Source organism: Spermophilus citellus, assembly GCF_964194105.1.
Source record: "Spermophilus citellus genome assembly, chromosome: 10".
Classification (NCBI taxonomy): Eukaryota; Metazoa; Chordata; class Mammalia; order Rodentia; family Sciuridae; genus Spermophilus; species Spermophilus citellus.
In genome coordinates, this window is record NC_138197.1 from 67928806 (window position 1) to 67951036 (window position 22231).

A 22231-nucleotide genomic window follows, 5' to 3' on the forward strand; every position below is an offset into this window, starting at 1 on the left:
ATTGGTGTAGTTGAATTTAAATAATCTACCATCTTGCTGTTTTTTCCTGTCTCATTTATTCTTTGCATCTTTTTTCTTCTTGCCTTCTTTTTTACTCTATTTTTTATTTTATTTTATCTCCATTACTGCCTTATTAATAATATATTTGGTTTTTGTTTTTTAGTGGCTGCACTAGATTTATATTATGTCTAACTATCAGAGTCTACTTTCATATGACATTATACCACCTCAGGTAGAAAGGAATAATCTTACAACAGTCCTATATACTTCCATTTTGTCCTCTCCTTTGTGCTATGATTGTCAAATATTTTACTTTTACTTCTATATGTTGTTAAGCCCCACACTGCATTGTTTTAGACAACTGTCTGAGATATTAAAAAAAAAAAAAGCATTTACACTGCTGTTCATTTCTTTGTATAGAATGACATTTCCATGTTTTTCTTTTGCCTAAAGAATGTTGTCATTTTTTTTTTTTTTTTTTCTGTACTGGGGATTGAACCCAGGACTTTGCATGAGCTGAGCTACACCCTCAGCCCAGAACATGTCACAATATTTGTTACAGTACAGGTCTGTTGGTGATAAATTCTGTCAGCATTTGTCTGAAAAAGTATAGCTTATTTTTGAAAGATGTATTTACTGGGTATACAATCTTATATTGATAAATTTTTTTTCTTCTTCAGTACTTTAAAATGTAGATACACTGTCTTCTAGCCTACATGATTTTAGACAAACAGAATTATTTTTATCTTTATTCCTCCATACCTGATGTATTTTCCCCCTTTGGCTGTACTTACTATTTTTCTCTTTATCACTAATTTTTGGTAATTTGATTATTATTTTAGTATGGTGTTTCTTCTGCCTGATTTGATTAGCACTTCCTGGGGTGTGCTAAATTTCTTCAATTTATTCAGTTAACAATTTTCAAAATTGAGAACTCTTCCACCATCAATGTGACACTGAGTCACATCCTCAGCCCTATTTTGTATTTTATTTAGAGATGAGGTCTCAATGAGTTGGTTAGTGCCTTGCCTTTGCTGAGGCTGGCTTTGAACTCACGATCCTCCAGTCTCAGCCTGCAGAGCCACTCGGATTACAGGCGTGAGCCACCATGCTGGCTCCACCATTAATTTTTCAAATACTTTGTTGACATTACCTATGTTCCCACCTTTCTTTTTGAGACTATAATTATATGCTGACTGTTTGATAACTGTCCCATGGTTCACTGATGGTCTGTCATCCTTCTTCAGCCTTTTTTATTTTATTTTATTGATACTGAGGCTTTAACCCAGGGGCACTTTACCACTGAGCCACATCCCCAGCCCTATTTATTTTTTAGTTGTAGGTGGTAGACACAATATCTTTATTTCATTCTTATGTGGTGCTGAGGCTTGAACTCAGTCCCTCACATGTGCTAGGCAAGCACTCTACCACTGAGTCACAACCCCAGCCCTTCTTTTTATTTTTTGAGGCAGGGTCTAACTACATTGCTTAGAACCTCACTAAGTTGCTAATGCTGACCTCAAACTTCCAATCTTCATGACTCAGCCTCTTGAGTTGCTGGGATTACAGGTGTGTGCCACTGTGCCTGGCTATCTTCAGCATTTTTTCTATTTACTTCTGGATGGTTTCTATTGCTATATCTTTTTTGGGGGTACTGGGGATTGAACTCAGGGGCACTCAACCATTGAGCAACATCCCCAGCCCTGTTTTGTATTTTCTTTAGAGACAGAGAGTCTCACTGAGTTGCTTAGTGCCTCACTTTTGCTGAGGCTGGCTCTGTCTGAACTAGTGATCCTCCTGCCTCAGCCTCCCGAGCCGCCTAGATTACAGGTGTGCACCACCATGCCAGCTTCTATTGCTATATCTTTAAGTTCACAAATGCTTTTCTTCTGACGTGTCTAATCTACTATAGCACCAGCCTGTGTATGTTTTATTTCAGATACATTTTCATTTCTGTAAGTTCAATTTGGACCTTTTTAAAAATATCTCCATTTCTCTCCACAGAATGTCCATTTTTCTCTACTTTTCTGAATATAATTAATACCTGTTTTAACATATTTGTTTGCTAATTTTATCATTTTGTTCATTTCTGGGTGTTTGTAGTGACTGCTCTTCTCCTTTGTCATTAGCTGTATTTTCTTTTCTCTTTGTATAGCTGGTAATTTAAAAAAAAATTTATTAACATGTATTATTGGACAGTTTCAGGTAATTTTTGATGTGATATTGGATACTGTGAACTCTTATAAGGATTCTATTCATACACCCTCTCACTTCAGAGATTTTTTCCACTTTAACTGGCTGGAACATGACTACTCTTGGCATGTGTGTGGGCCCTGAGATTGTTCTGATTCCGTCTTTCTGGCAATTCTTTTCCTAGCCTTTAGTAGTGTCTTTTCACAAACACCCAGGTCAGTATTCAACCTAAGACTTGAGAGAAGCTCCTGTATTTAAAATCTACCAGCAGTGTCTGAAAATTGTTGTTCCATATTGTTTTATTTAGTCTTCCAGTTAAGATGAAAGGGTAAATCTTGCCACTTTATTCTATTATGACCAGAAGCAAGATTTAGTTCTATTTATCTAAATTATTTCCATGTATTTGAAGTTTTTTTTTTTTTTTTTTTTTGGTTCTAGTCCTGGGGATAAAATCTGGGAGCCTGTGTCCGTTAGGCAAATGCTCTACCACGAGTAATATCCCCCAGCCTGTTTTGTTTTATTTTTGCTAAGTTGCCCAAATTAGCCTCGAACTTGTGATCCTCCTGCCTTAGCCTCTTGAATAGCTGAAATTACAGGTGTGCATTACCACTCTTGGCTAAAATATTTGTTTCTTGATTGTGACTTTCAATCTATTTTTACAACTAATTCTTCCTTTAACTCTGTCTTCCCCTTCCTTTAACTGGGTATTTTTATCAATAACTAATCTCCTGACCTAATTCCTACAATGTCCCTAATTTTATCAGTCTTCTACTTCTTTATGTATTATTTATAAGGTAGCCAGTTCAAACATTCCATTTTTGAGAAGTTTAATTTTCTTATGTGAAGGTAAAGTATCCATTCTTTCAATTATTAATCTTTTGAAACTATATATAATTTAACAAAATTCATCTATAAATAAATCTATTCATGAAAATATTTTTTGAAAGGCTATTATATGAACAGACATTGAAGTCTATTTTCCTTTCAGGAAAGCACCAGGGGAAGGGTAGCCAAATGTTTTTCTCTACATATCCAAATAGAGCATTTCCAGATTTTTTTTTTTTAATACAAACTAAATCGATTCCTTTCATTTCCTGGCTGTTACATTCCTTGTCAATTATAAAAATAATTAATCAGTCATCTTATTTTGAAAAAAGTTTTAATATATCCTATAAAACTGATAGGACATATAAAAAGAAGAGAAACTTTTATGAATAAAAGTATCTATTTGAGGTAAAGAACACAATTGGAAAGGACAAATTACTTGCAAAAGACTGATCAAAAATTGAGAAACAGAATTTTTTAAAAGGAATATAGACATTTTAGGCTGTGTACTAACACTTCAGAATACTGACTTCACAAGGAAAATAACTTTGAAAGCCTGAGAAGTATGCTGATTTGAAAATGATGCTTTTTATTTAAAATAGTTTTCATCATCATCATAGACATATGAACTGGCACCCATTTTTGAGGTTAACATTATTTTGAACTCAAAAGAAAAGCACTTCCTATAAAGTTATAGGTAGGGCTGGGTCTGTAGCTCAGTGGTAGAGCACCTGCCTAGCACATGTAAGACATTGGGTTTGATCCTCAGCACCACATAAAAATAAAATAATGGTATTGTGTCCATCTATAACTAAAAAAAAATATTTAAAAAAAAGATATAGGTAAGTGTGGTAAGATAAAAGAGACAAAGAATATTTCCTTCTCATCTCTAAATAATAATTTCTATTAACTTTGCTTGCTAAAAATTCAGCTTCTGATGGGCCCAGGGAATGGAAAATATGTCCTGATGAATGCTGCTTCTATAAGGGATCTCACTGAGGTAACTGCCACAGTCAACAGCAAAACTCCAGCTCATATCCTGCTCACTGCTGCCCTCTACAAGGCTGTGTATAATTTACAACAGGCACAGTCCCTTTGGAGAAACCATTTTCTCCTCTAGCAGTGGCAAGCAAAAATGGCAAAAGACCAAAGATCAAAACCAATATATCAGTGGATATTTTTGCTTATTCTTGATTTTCATTTCACCCTTTGATTTTGAGGTCTTTTATCCTCTCCCCCATTATTTGATTCAATGTTCTAATTCTGAGGAGCTAAAAGTAGTAAGGGGATTCTCCCTAAATACAGTGTCAAATCACGTATTCCTTACTATTCTAGGTCAAAGAATATTACAGGGACTAAAGAACTTCTGAAATTGTTGTTTTATAAACTGAAGAGGCAGTGGGGCTAAGCTGCCTCCAGAGAAAAATCTGGGCATGATACCTAACTCCTAACTTTATATACCTAATCCTAAGACAGGACCCAATTTAAGATTCTGAGGTGGTATGATACAGTAGATAAGACTCAATGCTTGGGTCTGAACCTTGGCTGTGCTATTTAACAGCTATAATAGCTAGAAGTTTCTTAACCTTCTTATGCCTTATTTTTTTATGTATAGAATGGGGATGATAAAACTATAGCATCTACTTCCAAGGGTATAGTAAATCTTACGTTGAGTAGAATATATAAAACATTTAGAACAGTGCCTAACATGAGCTAAATGCTCAACAGATGTTCCAATATTATTATTTGGAAAGTCTTCAGCATACAAGAACAGATATTGGTACCTAAAATATATAACGTTCAATCCCAATTCTCTTCTTTGGCTGTGGAAACATTCTTTTGAAATAAAACAGATATCTACAGGTTTAGGAACAGGATAGATCAGTTTAAAAATCACAGTGCAATTAATATACTTAGTTGGAATTGGGAGGTGAGGGCAATAGCTTTTTCCCCTAATACATCAAACTTCTTCAGCATCAGTTTTTAAAATATTATGTACCACTGAAGACTATTCTAGAAAGTTTATCATTTATAATGTAAGTGACCTAAAACAAGTAGATGCAGAAAGGAAGAAAATGTGAGATAATGTCTTAATGTTCATCTACTATTTCTATATAAAATAAATTCTATATAAAATATTTCTATATAAAAAATTTAAGATTACCTCATCATTGAGCCAATTCAGATGATTTAGAGTTTGAATATCTTTGCGTGTAATAGTCAAGCGGAATGCTTCACTGAGAACTTCATCTTGGTTCCCATTACGAAATACATTCTTTATTTCTTTCTCCATTTCCTAGGAAAACAAAGGATGTTAGAGATCAAACACACATGGCTTCAGACAAAATCAGACTGCTCACCAATTCCCCATGCTATATATTAGTCAACTGTTTTACCAATTTACTGTTAATCGGTTTACTTCTAACTAACATTTTGGTTTCTATTCCATTCCAACATCGATTACTTCCTTCCATCCTATTTAGTTCTCCATTCTTACAATATCCAGATACTTGTTTTTTATATTAATTCCTAAAGTCTGAAACAATCTTTTCTTATCAAATTTCCTAAGACTATGAAAAGCCCTCCCCCGTGGCTGGGGTTGTGGCTCAGTGGTAGAGCGATTGCTTTGCACATGTGAGGCACTGGGTTCGATCCTCAGCATCACATAAAAATAAATAAAGATATTGTATCTATGTGTAGCTAAAAAATATTTAAAAAAAAAAAAAAGAAAAGAAAAGCCCTCCCCCTATATTTTATATTTCTGGTCCAAATGATTTCCTAAGAAAAAGCTTTCACAAAAGGTAGCAATGGAGTAAAAGCAGTGTACTTTAGACACTATTTTCCTAGAAAAATTTGTGTTTTAATTTTTAGTTGTAGATGGACATAATACCTTTATTTTATTTATTTATTTTTATGTGGTGTGGAGGATAGAACTCAGGGCCTCACACGTGAAGCAAGCACTCCACCACTGAGCTACAACCAGCCCTGTGCTTTACTTTTTAAAATATAAAATATGTACTCCAGGGCAATTACAATAACTGTGTTATGCTCACCAGGTACATAATTTTTTTCTGGTTTTGTTTTGCTTATAATGCTAAGGATTGAACCCAAGGCCTTGTATATGCTAGCATTCTACCAATGAGCTATATATACCCTCAACCCCCCAATTTTTTCATCAACTTTCAATAATCCTTTAAAAATAAAGATTGATGTATAATAAAATCAGCGAAGTATGCAATAAAATTTTAATACCACATATTCTATTACTTTATGTTTAAAAGTGTCCAGAGCATTCTTTCTAAATATAATACTTATTAGTGCAGGAATTTACAGCATGTACTTTACCTCTGTAATTTCAGGGAATTCATCTTCACTATCAGTTAATTTATGACTTTTTTTTTCTGTTTCTTGGGAGATTGTGACAGGGATCTCCTTTTCAAGAGGTACACGAAGATGCAGTTCTACTGAATCATGTAATGAATGTTCCTGTTCCTGCAATCTCTGAAAACCAGAACAGCAGAATAAGTGCAATAAGGAAATCTACTATTTGACTTATGTATACTGAGTAGTTCTAGTTGGAAAGACCAAGAACATATACCACTCATCATAAAATGCTATGCCACCACACACAATCTTGCAATCACAATAGCAGTTATCCAAATCCAGATAACCTTCTAAACTAGTTTCAATTTGGACATGCTATTTATTTATAATCTTTTTTAAAGATTTTTTTTTAGTTGTAGATGGACACAATACCTTTATTTATTTATTTTTATGTGGTGCTGAGAATTGAACCCAGTGCATCACCCATTCAAGGCAAGCACTACACCACTGACTTACAACCCTAGCCCCTATACTTTTTACCTGATTTTGAAGCTGTAATGCCAGTGCTTTCTGCTCTTCAATCTGGCGCAATCTTTCCCGAGCACGAGAATCATAAACACTAGTTCTATAAAGTGAAAACAAAAATGACACAAATGGAGATCACCCTCTTGGGATCAAAACACTGTTGACATGCAGTGAACATCAAATACAGAACCCTTACACAGACCTTACCCTAACTTATGCCTCATCACATTTATATTTTAAGACACAGAGTAAAACGACAGAGTTAGTTAATGAAATTATCTCACCACTTTGACTGAAATGATTGTCTCCTAGTGTACTGTTCAATGTGAACAGGTGACTTTTGTAAATATTTATAATTGTGTAGCCACCTTTTTTTAATACTTATTTTTTAGTTGTAGTTAGACACAATACCTTTATTTTGTTTATTTATTTTTATATGGTGCTGAGGATCAAACCCAAGGCCTTGCACATGCTAGACGAGTGCTCTATCACTGAGACACAACCCAAGTCCATGAGCCCCTTTATAACATGCTTCTAAAATTATGTGAAAGTGAAACTTCATTCTGAATCCCAAATAAGATATTAATTAAGTTTTAGTTAAAACACATTGTTGTATTAAAATATATACACATTGTATTTAAAGTATTGTAAAAAGTCACAAAGAGCAGAGGGTTTAAAAAACTAAAAGTTAGTTCTTGGAACTGGAAACTAAATGCCTTCAGTAAATAAGTTAGTTTTACCAGTGTCAAAATAAAAACATATATTTTCCTTTATATACAATGTCTAACTTTGAAATATTTTTCCAATTCAATTTAGTTTCAACAATTGCTATAATTTAATAAACATAAAAATAGAAATATCCCAATTCTGAGAGAATTTCTAAAACTCAGTAAACTTTGGAGTTCAAATAGGTAATTCTTAATGACAAAAAAAAAAAAGATAATCAGGATGATTAGCTAATTGTTTCTCTTCTTCTAACTGAAAATGAAGTGACTGAGAAAGAAAAATCATACTAAAAACAAATAACTTACAATTCTTTGATCCACAGCTCTGCCTGGAAGAAAGTAGGACTATAGGTGGGAGGAAAAAATGAGCCAGAGAGATTTATGAGAAAACTTAAATATTTTTATCAACAAAAGCAATCATTTATATAGTTTATAATAATACTTTATAGAATAAGTATAAGGTACCTAATTGACATAACTATAATATTATCTGAGAATAAAATTGCAAAATATTATCTGAGAAGAAAAGAACACAAATGAGTCATCTGCTTACACATTTCTTAAAAAGATCACCCAATTAAAAAAAGAAAAAAGATCACCCAATTAAGTTTAGCATAGTTCCCCAATTGCATGAGAGGACAGTATGTGAAAAAGCACATTACTATTCAAGATAATATATTAAGCTAGAAATTTACTCTTATTAAATGATTTATGCTGACAGATTTATTAATGATTTACTCAAATCTTAGGGATTCTTGGATTTCTTGTCAAAGTCAAAAAGTATCCATCCAAATCATAATAGTTGCTGAACATTCCCATCCACCAAATATTCCCTATCAAATAGCTAATAAGTCAATGAGCGCCAAAGCAGAGAAGAACAACGCAAATCCATTCCAGAGCTAAAAGATCAATTCCACTGTAGTTCCTACTGCCAGTCTAAGTGAATAATGCTTAATGGTGTCACAGGCATGTTAACTGTCCCAACTGCTTCTTGTTTTTCTTGACTTCAACTCCTTGAAAACCCCTAACTAAGGAATCTATCACAGAAACAACTGAAAGAAAAGTAAACACTTTTCTGAAGAAACTTAAATAGAACAAGTAAAAAGAGCATTAAATAGGGAGTTAAGAGACCTATATCTCCTGGAGCTGTCCCCATTTAGTTTTATAATTTTGAGTAAGAGACATGGGCATTGTTTTCAAGATTTATAAAATACAGTGTGATATAGAATCTCTTTCAGTTCTTAAATATCTATAATCTCTCCTAGAAAGGGTACTAACAAGGGCTCAGAGGATAACCCTTGCCCCTTAGTCTAACTTTGGAGAGTTCGTATCCCCAGTAATCCTTAGGTTGCTATTCCACTGTCTCTGCATTGTCATTGTCATTAATGACAGCCTATCCCCTTGGCACAATGACACCTGATATAATAAGACCAAGACAGAATGCCACAGAGAACAGTGGTAGCACTGTGAGGGTTGTTTAGTGTATGGTACTAAAAATAAATGAACATGAGAAGGTGTTTATTACACAATATAAAGAAATTTCACAGTAATGGATCATGCTATTAAAATCTGGCTTTCCTTATTAAAACAAAAACTTGATAAAGACAGAAAAGTACTTTTTATTTTATAAACTACCACATCTTCTGCAACTAGAATAGTTCCTTGCACACAGCAGACACTTAATATTTGAATGAAAGAATAATGCAGGGGCAAGTACTTCTCTTCAATGGATTAAAGTATCTACTGTCTCAGGAAAGCCAAATATGGGAAATTTCCTTTTCCAAAGAGATTATATATTACTTCTCATAGAAATGAAGCATACAGTAATAGTAATAACTACAACTATATGTGTATGTGTGTACATGTGTGTGTATACACACACACACACACACACACACACACATATATTTTTTGAGACAGGGTCTCACTAAGTTGCTGAGACTGACTTTGAACCCACCATTCTCCTGCCTCTCCTTCTGAGCTGCTGGGATTATAGGCATGCGCCACTATGCCTGGCTAACTACAACTATATTTTGAACACTGACTTGGTGCTCCATATGTAAAACTTTGCTCTAGGTGTTTTACATACTAGTGAAGGTTCATGATAAGCCCCATATTATTTAATCCTTAATATATATGTAATATATATATATATATATATGCAGAAAAGGAAACTCAGGTTCAGAAGGATAATTTGTCTTGGAATAGCCAGGATTATAAATCTTATCTAATTCCGAAGACCCTTGTGTTCTTTATACTTGTGGTTAAATGCCTTTCAGTAGACTGATTCATTAAGCAAAAAGGAAAAAAAAAGAGTACTAGGGCTACTTAGAGTATTTCAGGCTCTCTAGGATATTCATTTGCTTAGCAAAGATTTATTTTCTAAGCACCCATCACATGTCAGGCACTATGATCAGTATTGGGTGATGACTAGGTTCCATTTTCAACAAATAGTATCACGTAATCAATCTTACCCAACAGACCATTTCTCCTTCATCTCTTTCTTTAGTTATCACTAGACGTCCTCCATAAAGGAAAAGACTTAGTAAAGAATCATTGAGGAAGTCTTTTTACATTTCTAGCAGTGCTAGGGATCAACCCCAAGATTTTACACATGCTAAGCAAGCGTGCTACCACTAAACCACACCCTCAGCCTAGTGAGAGCACTCTATCTTTGATTAATTTCTTCCTGAGAGAGAAAAACCTACTTCTTTTGGGGTACCAGGGATTGAACTCAAGGGCACCTGACCACTGAGCCACATCCTCAGCACTATTTTGCATTTTCTTTAGAGACAGTCTCACTGAGTTGCTTAATGCCTTGCTTTTGCTGAAACTGGCTTTGAATTTGAGATCTTCCTGTCTCAGCCTCCTGAGTGGCTGGGATTACAGGCATGTGCCATCATGCCTGGCTGTGAAACACTTTTAAAATGCTTTATCTGTAAGTTCTTCTTCACATAATTCAATGGTAGAGTACTAATACTGGCATTTTATTTATAAGTAATATGAGGTTCAGAAGAATAACTTCTTCAAAGTTACAGGAAGCCTGAAAGAGCCAAGATCAGAAGTCAGGTCCGACTCTGAAAAACTAAGAAATAAAGAACCCAAACTACAAAGTCTCCCTGAGACACTCAACAGAAAATTTTAATGAATACTTAAAGCTTAGAATGAATGGGGAGCTGCAAAGAAGTAGTGGAAATTAAATGAGAAAGAACATTTTATTATCTCTAATCTCCTCAATGGAAAACTAATTCTGCCATTCTAGCAACTGAAATGCCAAGACCATAATATGGTAAAGAATTCTAAGTAATAAGCTAGTGTATTACAGAGGGAGATGTACTTGACACCTCCCAGAGAAGTATTGATACCTCCCAGAGAAGTAAAGTTTCATATGTAAGTCACTCTTGAAATGCAATTTAAAGATAAAAGAGACTACTGTTAGACCAGTTGACAGAATATTCCAGGCAGAAAAAAAATTGGCAAAAAAAAGCATATCATATTTAAAAACTAAAACAAATTCAGCATTTGAAAATATATGAAAAGAGTCTCATATTTCCACATGGCCTCATCTCACTTTCATTATGACTCTACTCAGCTGGCACTTGACTGAAGACTTGCCTCAACTACCCTAAATATGTAATTTTCTCCAACCCTAGCCTACATATTAGTCCGTTTTTCTTTACAGCATTTATAACTACTAGACATATATGTTTATGTGCTCCCTACTTGTCTCCTATCACTTCCCTCATCTAAAATACAACTCCTTGAGGGCAGAGACTTCTTTTCTCTGCCGTTATCCCCATTGTCTATTCCAGTACCTGGCACATAGTAGACTCTTAATATTTAAATACTTGTTAAAGAAATGTGCAATGGAAGGTAAGGCTTATGGAGGAAGTGCTCACTATACAATACTAAGGAGTTTGGGTCTAATAAACCACCCTTGAAAGAGTTTAATAAATGGTCATAAATTCCTTTAATGAATGATCAGATATTTTAGAAAGATCACTCTGGCTATAGCATGGAAAATGAACTGAAGAACAAAGTAGAAGAATTTTAGAAAGATCACTTTGTTGCAGCACGAAAATGGATGAAAGAATAAGGTTGAAAATGAATTAACAAACATAGTATGGTGGAAGATGAAATGAAGAACAAAAGGAAGGCTGGAGGAAAGATGATCAATTAGGAAGTCACTGAAATTCAAATAATACATGAGAAAGGTTTGAACTGAGGCAATTTTGTGTTATACAACTCTTAGTAAAGAAATTTTGGTTAGACAAAGGGAAAATTATATGTCAAGAATGACCTTTTCACTCTACATTGTGTATAAGAGAAATGAAAAGTTGTGCTCCATTTGTATACAATGAATCGAATTGCACTCTGCTGTCATGTATAACTAATTAGAATAGAGAGAGAGAGAGAACGACCTTTTTCCTAAGTTTACCTGGGAGTTGGAGTCTGAGACTCTTTCACTTTGAGTAAAATCACAGAGTCTGATCCTAAACAAAGAAACACAAGAGCATTTCATGATTAATAAAATTCCACCGTTATATCTTCTATTTGTCTTAGTTCAAATTCCTAAACTTTATTATATTCTATTTCCCCAAAAATAACAGCATTAGGACAAAGATAGTAAGAAAGAGAAAGAGAGACAGGTCTCTTTCACTGAGTCCATTAATAGGTCTTAGTGAAGAGCTTGTCTTACAAATAAGAAGTCACTCTGAAATACAAGGATATTTGCCCTTTTTGTCCACTCTTGGGATGTGCTTACTCCCTGTTCTTTCTTTTAATAATCAATCCAGATAAAGTTAACTGGCTGTTAAAATTAAAAATACAATTATACTTGGAAAATAAGAACATGCAGTTTTGAGCTCGTGATGAACCCATGAAAATGAATTAGGTGAAAGGAAGGGAAGGGAAAGGGGAGGGAAAGATAGAGATAGTACTATAGGAGGACTCTATAACATACAAATTTTATCATTATATCATTTGTTTCTGGAATAAATACTCCTCTAGGGCAGCAACCATATCCTTATAAAGTGCTATGATTAGAACTTCATTTAGAGTATTTATTAAGTGGTACAAGGAGAGAATTAAACAGGGCAATGTAGTATATTTGTTTCAGTCTAATTGTATCTAAGTATCTGCCATACAATGTATGATTCTGAGATTAAAATTTTATTGTTTTGACTTTTTTGTGCAGTCCTAGGTATGAAACCCCAGGTTTCACCCACACTACACAAGCACTCTACCACTGAGCCACTTCCCCAGCTCTGCCCCACCTTCTATTAAATAAATAACTTCAAAAATGTTGGGGCTGGGTTGTAGCTCAGTGGTAGAGCACTTACCTCGTATGTGTGAGGTACTAGGTTCAATCCTCAGCACCACATACAAACAAAGATGTTGTGTCCGCCGAGAACTAAAATAAACATTAAAAAATAAAATTCTCTCTCTCTCTCTCTCTCTCTCTAAAAAAAACAAAAAACAAAAAAAAAAACAAAAATGTAATACAAGTTTTCATGGGTATGTGTAACTATATAATGATGCCACCATGGTGATGTCACCAGAATTTTTTTTTTTCATATTTTTTTGGCTGTAGATGAATATAATACTTTATTTATTTTTTATGTGGTGCTGAGAATCAAACCCAGTGCCTCACATGTGCAAGGCAAACGTCTACCACTGAGCCACAACCCCAGCCCCCATGATGTCACCAAAAATTTTAATCCTCAAGTGAGAATTAAAGCAAACAAACAAAAAAGATTTAAAAAAATCAAATGAATTGAGGAAGGAGGAAAAGTCTTGTGCTCAATCTATCAAGATTCCTAATGTCTGACCATTTAACCCACATTTGTTTTAAGTTACATACCTAAATATGTACAAGTGTACCATAATACATACCAAAAAATGGAGAGAACTATTATAGCAAAACCTTAAATGACCAATGCCAAAAGTCAGGAAAAAAAACTCTCTCCAAAACTTGCTGACAATCATTCTAAAATGCATAAACCTATAATGGCTTAGTATTATATGTTAAATACTTATACTTCAATACTTTTTTGATATCTCAAAACTCCTAGAACTTCAGTTTACTTGATTTTCATTGCAAAGTAATTAAGAAAAGTGCTGAAGCAACTGGGCTGGATGTACTCTGATTCTAGGTTCTGCCTCAGGCAATTAGTCATTTAGATATTATATCAAATCATTTACAATTTGATGTAAGAAAAGAGTACCACCTCCCCCAAAAAAAGGAAGAAAAAAGGAAAAAGTAGTATTTCATTATTTTACTTGTATGTTTAGCTGGCTCATGGCATGATTAGTTGAATTACGTTTTTAAAGTCTCATATATATATATATATATAGTGTATATGTATGGTATGTGTACATTACAATGTTGCCAATAATCAATCCAGATAAAGTTAACTGGCTGTTAGAATTAAAAATACAGTTATACAATATCATTTTTACCTTCAGATTGTGTGTTTGATGCTGGTAAATTATCTGGTTGATGTGGAAGAGAGTGGTGATGATGGGGTTGATGGCAAGGATCAGAATCTGTGGATCCAAATGGAACATCTGGGGTATATGACGGTAAGGAATATGCACTGTGAGACCGCTGTTCCTGGGTAGTTAAAATGCTGGCAGATCCAGATGATGAAGTATCAGAACCAATGACATGAGATGCACAAGAATTTCCATTTTTAAACAGTGAGTCTTTCAAAGTATTCTTACTGGAGCTAAGACATCGAGACCTAGCAAAAGAACGATATAGTTTGAATATCAAATAGCAAATTGTAGAATTAAATTAATCTAAAAAGATGCTTCTGTAACTCACAGGTGTAAAGGAAAATGTGTGGTGGGTTTGGCTACAGAGAACTGTTTCCCTGTGACCATCTGTAGCAGCTGTCTGTAGATCTCTTTTTCTTCTTCTTGAACTGTCTATAAGACAAAAAAGTAAAGATCTTAAATATATTCAATGAGACAAGTATTTCTCAAAGTAGCATCTAGATGAGATCCCAGAAGTTCAGTCAAATTTCAAGCAGACTCCTAAAGGTAATTAAGAATTGTTGTACATTAGGCTGAGAGGTAATATACCTGTAATTCCAACGACTTGGGAAACTGAAGCACAAGGATGGCAAGTCTGAGGCCAGCCTCAGCAACTTTGCAAGACCCTCAATAACTGAACAAAACCCTGTCTCAACATTTAAAAAAATAATAAAAAAGGGCTGAGGATAGTGGTAAAGTACCCCTGGGTTCAACTCCTTCCCCAAATCTATATGTAAAAGAATATTCCAGATAGAGGAACAGCAAATGCAAAACCCTGAAATAGGAATGTGCCTGACGTATTCAAGAAGTAGTAAGGTCAGTGTGAATGAAGGGAAGGGTAGAAAGAAATAAGGTCACCTAGCCAAGAACTACACTGCATAAGAATAAAATAATATTAGTGATATTACTATGTCAGTTCATTACATCATTATTTACTGTAACCATGTAAAACATCTACTACTCTATACAGATCCCCTGAAGCAATGGACTGTGTTCAAGAAGTTTCAGTTATTTTTTTTTAAATCTTACAAACTGTGTAAAATAACTACACAATAATTTTAAACATGGTGGTAGGGTTAGCAGCACCTTGCAGTGACATACAATACGTGCATAAGTATTTTATTCAATTACAAATATTTGTTAAAAGCCAAATGAATTAAATGATTAATTACAAAGGCAAATAAATACTAATATTTTTTCTTCTTGAATCTTTAGTTGTTGCTACAGAGTAAATTATAATTACATTGCCAATGTTATTATAGATGTTACTCATCTACTAGAATATACTTAAACTGTGAGGCATGACAACTCCTTTGAGGAAAAAAAAAAACTATCCTTAAAGGTGTACAGCTAAGTTAGAAAAGAAAGAACAGACCCAAGAGGAAAAACAACAACAAAAACAAAGAAACAAAAAACCCACAACAACAAAATCTTGCAATGCTGTATGTGGGCGGAAAAAAAACCTCCATTATTTTATCCCTTAGATATTAATACTGTATTCAAGATGATGGTGACCTCCCTTTCTACAGTTTGTGAAAATACTATTTACAGTACTGGGCTGGCACCTCCATGATGGCACAAAAATAAGGCTAGAAACAGACATTACCAGGTATAAAGTAATATCAATAACCAAATCTGTTATTTTTGGCTATTCTACTGAAAAGAAAACACTTGAAAAACTTTTCTCTATAATCTTAAATTGCCATTATGAAGATTTTTTAAGAGCAGAATGAAAACACATTATTATAGATTATTAGATGGTAAGAACAGTCTGTTGATCAACTCAACACTGATCTTCTATGTGCAGGAAATCTGTGTTAGCTGGCATTTTATGGACCAGGAGTTTCTGTATATCCTAAATATAAGTCTTAACTCTTCTAGTATACCGAATAACCTAATCAACATACATTAAAGTTATCAATAGACTGTTTCCAAGAGTAATTAAGATGAAAGGAGGGAAGGGAAATCAGGCCACCTGGGTCATAAATCTTAATTAACCAACACTTTTAGTACATATCCACTGTCCCACCAAACTGGATTTTAAAAACCTTTGTTTATTACATCATAGAGGGAAACAATGTATATACCCCAGTATGAGACGTTACTTTGCAGAGCATCTCTTGATACCAAGGGAATGTTTAAAAAAAAAAATCATTTCCATCACATGAAGATCTCAAAAGAACATGGAGTAAATGAAACAGAAAAGATATTTGTTCCAAAGGTATCAACCACCAAAGTTAAAAACACTTCTTTCTCACATCACAGAGCCAACTATTTTCTCAGAATAAACTTTTATATTTATAAGATACAAAGAACCAAGGGATCATAAAGTAACTTTACTAACACAAATTAAGAGAAATCTAGATTAATTCAATGTAAAGATCTAATTAAAAAGTAATTTAACACACACTAGTCCCCTATAAATCATTTTCTCAATAAATGTAACTTCAAAGAAAAGATTTTGACCCTGAACAATCTCATACTTACTAGTGGACATAAAATAAAAAAAGAATAGATTATCCTTATTCCAAACCCTTAAAGCCTCATGTTTCCAGTTTAAACTAATTTATAGTTTTAAAAGTTTAAAGTTTTCATTGTTTTACATATTAAGTTGGAGGTCACAAGGACTTTTTTTTTTTTTTAATGATGGTAGGTACTTTTTCTCTTTCATTAAAACAAAAAAAAAATGAATGTTACGTTCTATTTGGAACCATTTCTGACAAAGAAAAGATAGTTTAGGAAACTTTCCAAAGAACATACATAACATTTGGTTTTACCAAATAATGCACAAAACGATAAGTCACTTGAAACATCAAATATACTCCTGTTTTAAAGCATCTAGTACTATAAAATTTTTTTAAAACCACATCTTTCTATATTATTAAAGTGTTTTTATACTTATATAAGAAATTAGGAAATGAAGAGGAAAAGAAGCAATAATTAGATAATATGTTGAAGTTCAGAAGGTTGTCTAACATTACATTTAAAAAACTTAGTTTAGGACCAAATTTTAAACAGTGCAAGATTAATTAAGGTGCTGAATTCTACTAAGAAAAATATGTGACATATTCCTACAATTAGGTGATATTTCTGCAAGAGGCTCCATCAAAAAATTGAACTGTAAGAGTATAAAAATTTTTAGAGTGCACAAAATGAACCTTAACAAACAAGCCAATTATTTTTACAAATTATCCAAATAACTTTGTAATCTCCCTAACTTTTATTTTGCTTAAATAACTTTTAAAACATAGAAATAAATTTCAAGTACAAAATGTATATCACTCAATAATTTTCTATTAAATTCAAATGCATTGTTTATGACAAAACTGTAAAGCACTGAAGAGAAAAAAATAAAACTATCCTTGCCATTTATATAAAATCTAACATCTTAAAATGCTCAATAAGTTACAGAGAAGCATGTCTGGAAGCAATATGTAATTGAAAAAACTGTGTTCTTACCCTTTAAATTTTGTATTGTTGCTAGTATTTTCTCTTTTTCTAACAGAAATTTACATCCTCTATAACAAAAACTGTGATAATGGAAATGTTCTATAACTGTGCTGTGCAATATGGTAGCCACTACCCACATGTGACTAATGAATGCTTGAAATGTGGCTTGTGACTGAGAAACTAAATTTTTAATTTCATTTAATTTGAATTAATTTAAATAACACTTGTGGTTACTGGTTATCCCACTGGACAGCACAGCTCCTCAATGCTGTACTCTTAATCAGTTATTCTGTATAGCCACAACTTGGAGATTTCCAAATTCTTTCAAATCCCTGTCGTAAGTCTGAACAAATAGTTCAGAGGCAGCATCATCTTAATTTTGTAAATAGCTTCATATTTCTAAATTTGACAGACAAATCCAGCATTGATACCCAATCTTCATATTTTCTATTCTTTTTAATTATACATGAAAATAGAATGTATTTTGACATATTATACTTACATGGAGTATAACTTCCAATTCTTGTGGTTATACATGATGTGGAGTTACACTGGTCATGTATTCATATATGAACATAGGAGTTATGTCCAATTCCTTTTACTATCTTTCCTATTCCCACCGCCCCTTCCCTTCATTCCCCTTTGACTAACCCAATGAACTTCTATTCCCCCACCACCACCTTTATTGTGTGTTAGCATCCACATATCAAAGAGAATATTCAGCTTTTGATTTTGGGGGATTGGCTTATTTCACTTAGCACAATAGTCTCTAGTTCCATCCATTTACTGGCAAATGCCATAATTTCATTCTTCTTTATGGCTGAGTAATATTCCCTTGTGTATATATACCACATTTTCTTTATCCATTCATCTGTTGAAGGACACCTAGGTTGGTTCCATAGCTTAGCTATTGTGAATTGAGCTGCTATAAACATTAATGTGGCTATGTCACTATAGTATGCTGCCAATTTTCATTCTTTAAACAGAAGCAAATGTATCTCTCTTGGAGATCCCAACATTCCCATGGAAATAACATTTTCTCCAGTTCATAAGTTTCCATCAATTAATTCTCTATTCATAAGAAAATGTATTATTTCTGTATTACTGGTAATGCCAGAGACTCAATATTTAAGTAATTTGCTCTAAGTTTGATACTAAAGTTGTTTTAATATTTGTCTACTCCTATGGATTATTCTATAGTACAAGTGGCTTGCTTTTCATAGTAGATACAGATCAAAAATCAACTGAGGAAAGATTTCCTGCACTTCATTTCATTACTTAGGTTCAATCCTTAGCATCTTCTTTGCACTGTAGTAGGAAGAAAAAACTACAGCCTCAAGTCCTGATTTAGCCTATGCCTTGAGGGGTTGGCTGGAGGGATAAATAGTCAGTCCAAGGGGAGCCAGGGTGGTCCAAAGGAGTAGCTGATGGGTGAATGTCAATCTTATGTTGATCATATGGAGATTACTCAGCTGCTATATGCTGCTGCAGTTTCCTTCCCCAGTCTTTCTGTACTCTTTAAGCTCTGGCGTAAGCACAAGCCCCGTAAGTTCAGTAACTAAGAAAACATTACTTAGTTTGTAATAACTAATACATATGATCCAAAATTCAATAGTACAAAAATATAATAAAAAATAAATCACCCTTTCATCATTGTTGCCCAGCTCTTATCATCAAAGGTAAATGTTGCCAGTTTCTTGTTTAGCTTTTGCCCTACAAAATGAGTTACTAGTTCTGCCATTCTTCCCTTGAATATTTTAGATGAAATAAAACTTTTAAAATGCACATTTTTACTAAACATTTGCCAAACTACTTCACAATAATCAGGTTTTGTTACTTGAGAGGCCCACTTGCCCCCAAAAACCAAATGGAAAAAGTAATGGGAAAGGCAGAAAAGAGACTTTAATCAGTATAGGTTACACCAGAAGACAAAGGGACTGGCATCTTTTATCGTGTCTTCAGGGATACTGACCTGAGCTTCCATAAAGACAAGTAAACACAGAAATATGCATAAGCAAACAGTATTGGTCAAACTGATTGATCATTATCTCAGAATAGGAAAGAATCTTATCAGAGATAAGTTGCTATTATGAGGGGGTAGTTTCTATACCTTTATGGATCAGATCTATTATTCCTGGAATCCAAGTGATTTGTGATTATGCCAGAGCAAAGAAAACAGATGAAAAATGGAAGCAGAGATGCAAAGTCTTTTATCCTGTTTTTAATTACCCATTGGACATTTGTAAATCCAAGTAAAAAGTCTAAGTCCTTATTAAAATCCTTTGACACCTAAGAAATCTTCAATTACCAAATTTTGCAATTATTTAGCAAATAGTACTATAATCTTGTATCCATGCTCAGTAATCTCCACTAGGCAAGAATCATATCACTATGTTGTAAAAAAGAAGGCATACCAGAGGAGACTTACTCACAAGACCTGGGTTCTAGGCCTGCCATTACTAGATGTGTGATCTCTGACTTTTACTTTCCAAATCTGGAAAATATGGATACTAACTCACTTTTACCTATTTCATTGGGTTAATGAACTCAGCATAATAATACGTGTAGGAAGCACACTATAAACATTAATCCAGTATAAATGTAAAGTTATTAATTATTCATTTCTATTTTCACAATAACCAGTTAATCAGATATGTAATAAATTAGATGCTAAATAGATATATAGTAAATATGCAACTGAACAGGAAAAACCCTGATTCCTATTGTACAAATTACATGCGGTACTGTATTTACAAAATTTGATTTTTTTCTTTAGGTTTATTGAATGAATATAACAACTTAAGTGTCACCAAAACATCTTTTTTTTTTTCTTTTTGCAGGGGATGGGGGAAATCTAGCACCTCAAAGATCTTACCCAAAATAAAAGGCTATAAATCATTTCATGGTCTTTTTTTTTTCTTTCATATTTAGGAAAAATTCATCCTAGTGGGAAGGACAGGTGTTCTATCAAATTTTATCAAAACAAAAACTGTTTAGCAAGTTAATAGTTTTGCCACTGGAAATAAAAATTCAAGGAGTCTCCAGGGAAAAAAGAGAAAGAGCGAGCAAGAAAGAGTGACAGATTGGTGTATGAGAAGCCATTAGGGTAATAAGGAAAGTAAAGCCAGTCATACAACAGGAACAGAAGATGGGAAGAAAAATAATGAAATTCTGATAAAATAGGTCTTTAATTCCTTTAGTCGAGATGACAGAATTCAAGAAGAGTAAATAAGAAGAAAAAACACAGAAAGGATTAAGTAAATAGAGTAAGTATAAACATCTTATCAGAGGTAACAAAAGATCCTAACTTTTAGCAGCTTTTGTTTAGGTTTTCCTTACCTCTTCTGCTGTACTAACATGTCGCCTCTGAGTTTTCTTAGGGCTTAAAAGGCTTCGACGACATGAACCACTCCAAGATGGACTTGGAACAGGCTTAATAGGAAAAGATTTTTCATACGCAGACATGTGGCAGTGATGGTTTGACTTTCCTGTAAAAGTGTTTGATATTCCACTAAAAAATAAAAAGTTTGTAAGAAAGATAAAAACAGTTAAAATAAATCTAGTCATTATTCACTTTCTAGAAACAACTAAAACAGAATGATAAATTGACACAAGGGGTCATAGCCACTTAAAAGGTCTGCCCTTAAAAAAGGTCTTAAACTACCAAAACATACATAATCATCAAACATAATCATGTTTCTTAGATCCATAATATAGAACTTCCTTCAGTTAAGAACCATATAGTGGTGTGGTATGACAGATAGCAAATCAGACTAGATTTCTTTGGAAAATCTGAATTTCAGATATGCTAAACATACATAAACATACATGAACCAAGGGCAATGTGCATGCTAGGCAAATGTTCTACCACTGAGCTATACCTCCAGCCCTATACATACATGTTCTATTACTCTACAACCCTGTGTCCCAAGCCCTTTTGATGGATTTACTTTAAATATTTAAAAATGGAGAGCCGAAACCTCACAATTAACTTTTAAACTGACTTTTAAAATTTCCTGAAAGACCAACAGGGGGCTCCCATCCTTCATTAAAAATAGAACACTTTTTATTAGGCTACAATACTGTGAATTCTTTTGGTTTCACCAGTCTCTGAAAATTTTGGTTTTGTTTCTTTTTATTACTTGTGCCCTATCATATGGGAAAAAGTGGCAAGAAAAATTTCTGTGAACTCAAAAGCCCAGTCATATCTCTAAGGCTTAATAAATTTAAGTTTTTTCTATGTAATATTTTTTATCTATCAAGTTTGTGGTACTTACTATTACCATAATTAATTTTTCTTTTTCTTTTTTTCCTGCTGACGACTCAGAATAGTGTTACACCACTGACTAAGCTGAATTCAATGCAATCAACTCTTTACATCATTACATGTGGTCTGAATCCAAGTGGAATGAATAGGTCTAATGAAAATCAAAAAACACATAATAATACTCTCTTAACTTTTCAAACTTTTTTTTTTTTTAAAGAGTGCTAGAGTGGGGAAATGAGCAAGAACTTGGGTTGGGAATGTAGCTCAGTGATAGAGCAAGCACTTGCCTAGCATGTGTGAGGCCCTGGGTTCAATCCTCTATAATACAAGAGAAGGGGAGTGGGAGCAAAGACTCAATTTCAGGAACAGGCTTATTTTCTTA

General features: G+C 33.6%; 1 protein-coding gene across 4 annotated transcripts in view; it reads right to left on the reverse strand.

The window, feature by feature from the left end:
* The window catches only part of SENP1 (SUMO specific peptidase 1), a 55741-nt gene that overhangs the window by 15785 nt on the left and 17725 nt on the right, over positions 1-22231 (reverse strand). For all 4 annotated transcript variants that reach the window (XM_081310065.1, XM_081310066.1, XM_081310063.1 and 1 more), the window contains 8 exons: positions 20922-21093; positions 14422-14525; positions 14055-14338; positions 12031-12085; positions 7899-7937; positions 6883-6967; positions 6364-6519; positions 5183-5314 (listed from right to left, as the gene is read on the reverse strand). In XM_081310065.1, coding sequence (XP_081166191.1) covers positions 5183-5314; positions 6364-6519; positions 6883-6967; positions 7899-7937; positions 12031-12085; positions 14055-14338; positions 14422-14525; positions 20922-21093 — 1027 coding nt within the window. The remainder of the gene's footprint in view (positions 1-5182; positions 5315-6363; positions 6520-6882; positions 6968-7898; positions 7938-12030; positions 12086-14054; positions 14339-14421; positions 14526-20921; positions 21094-22231) is intronic.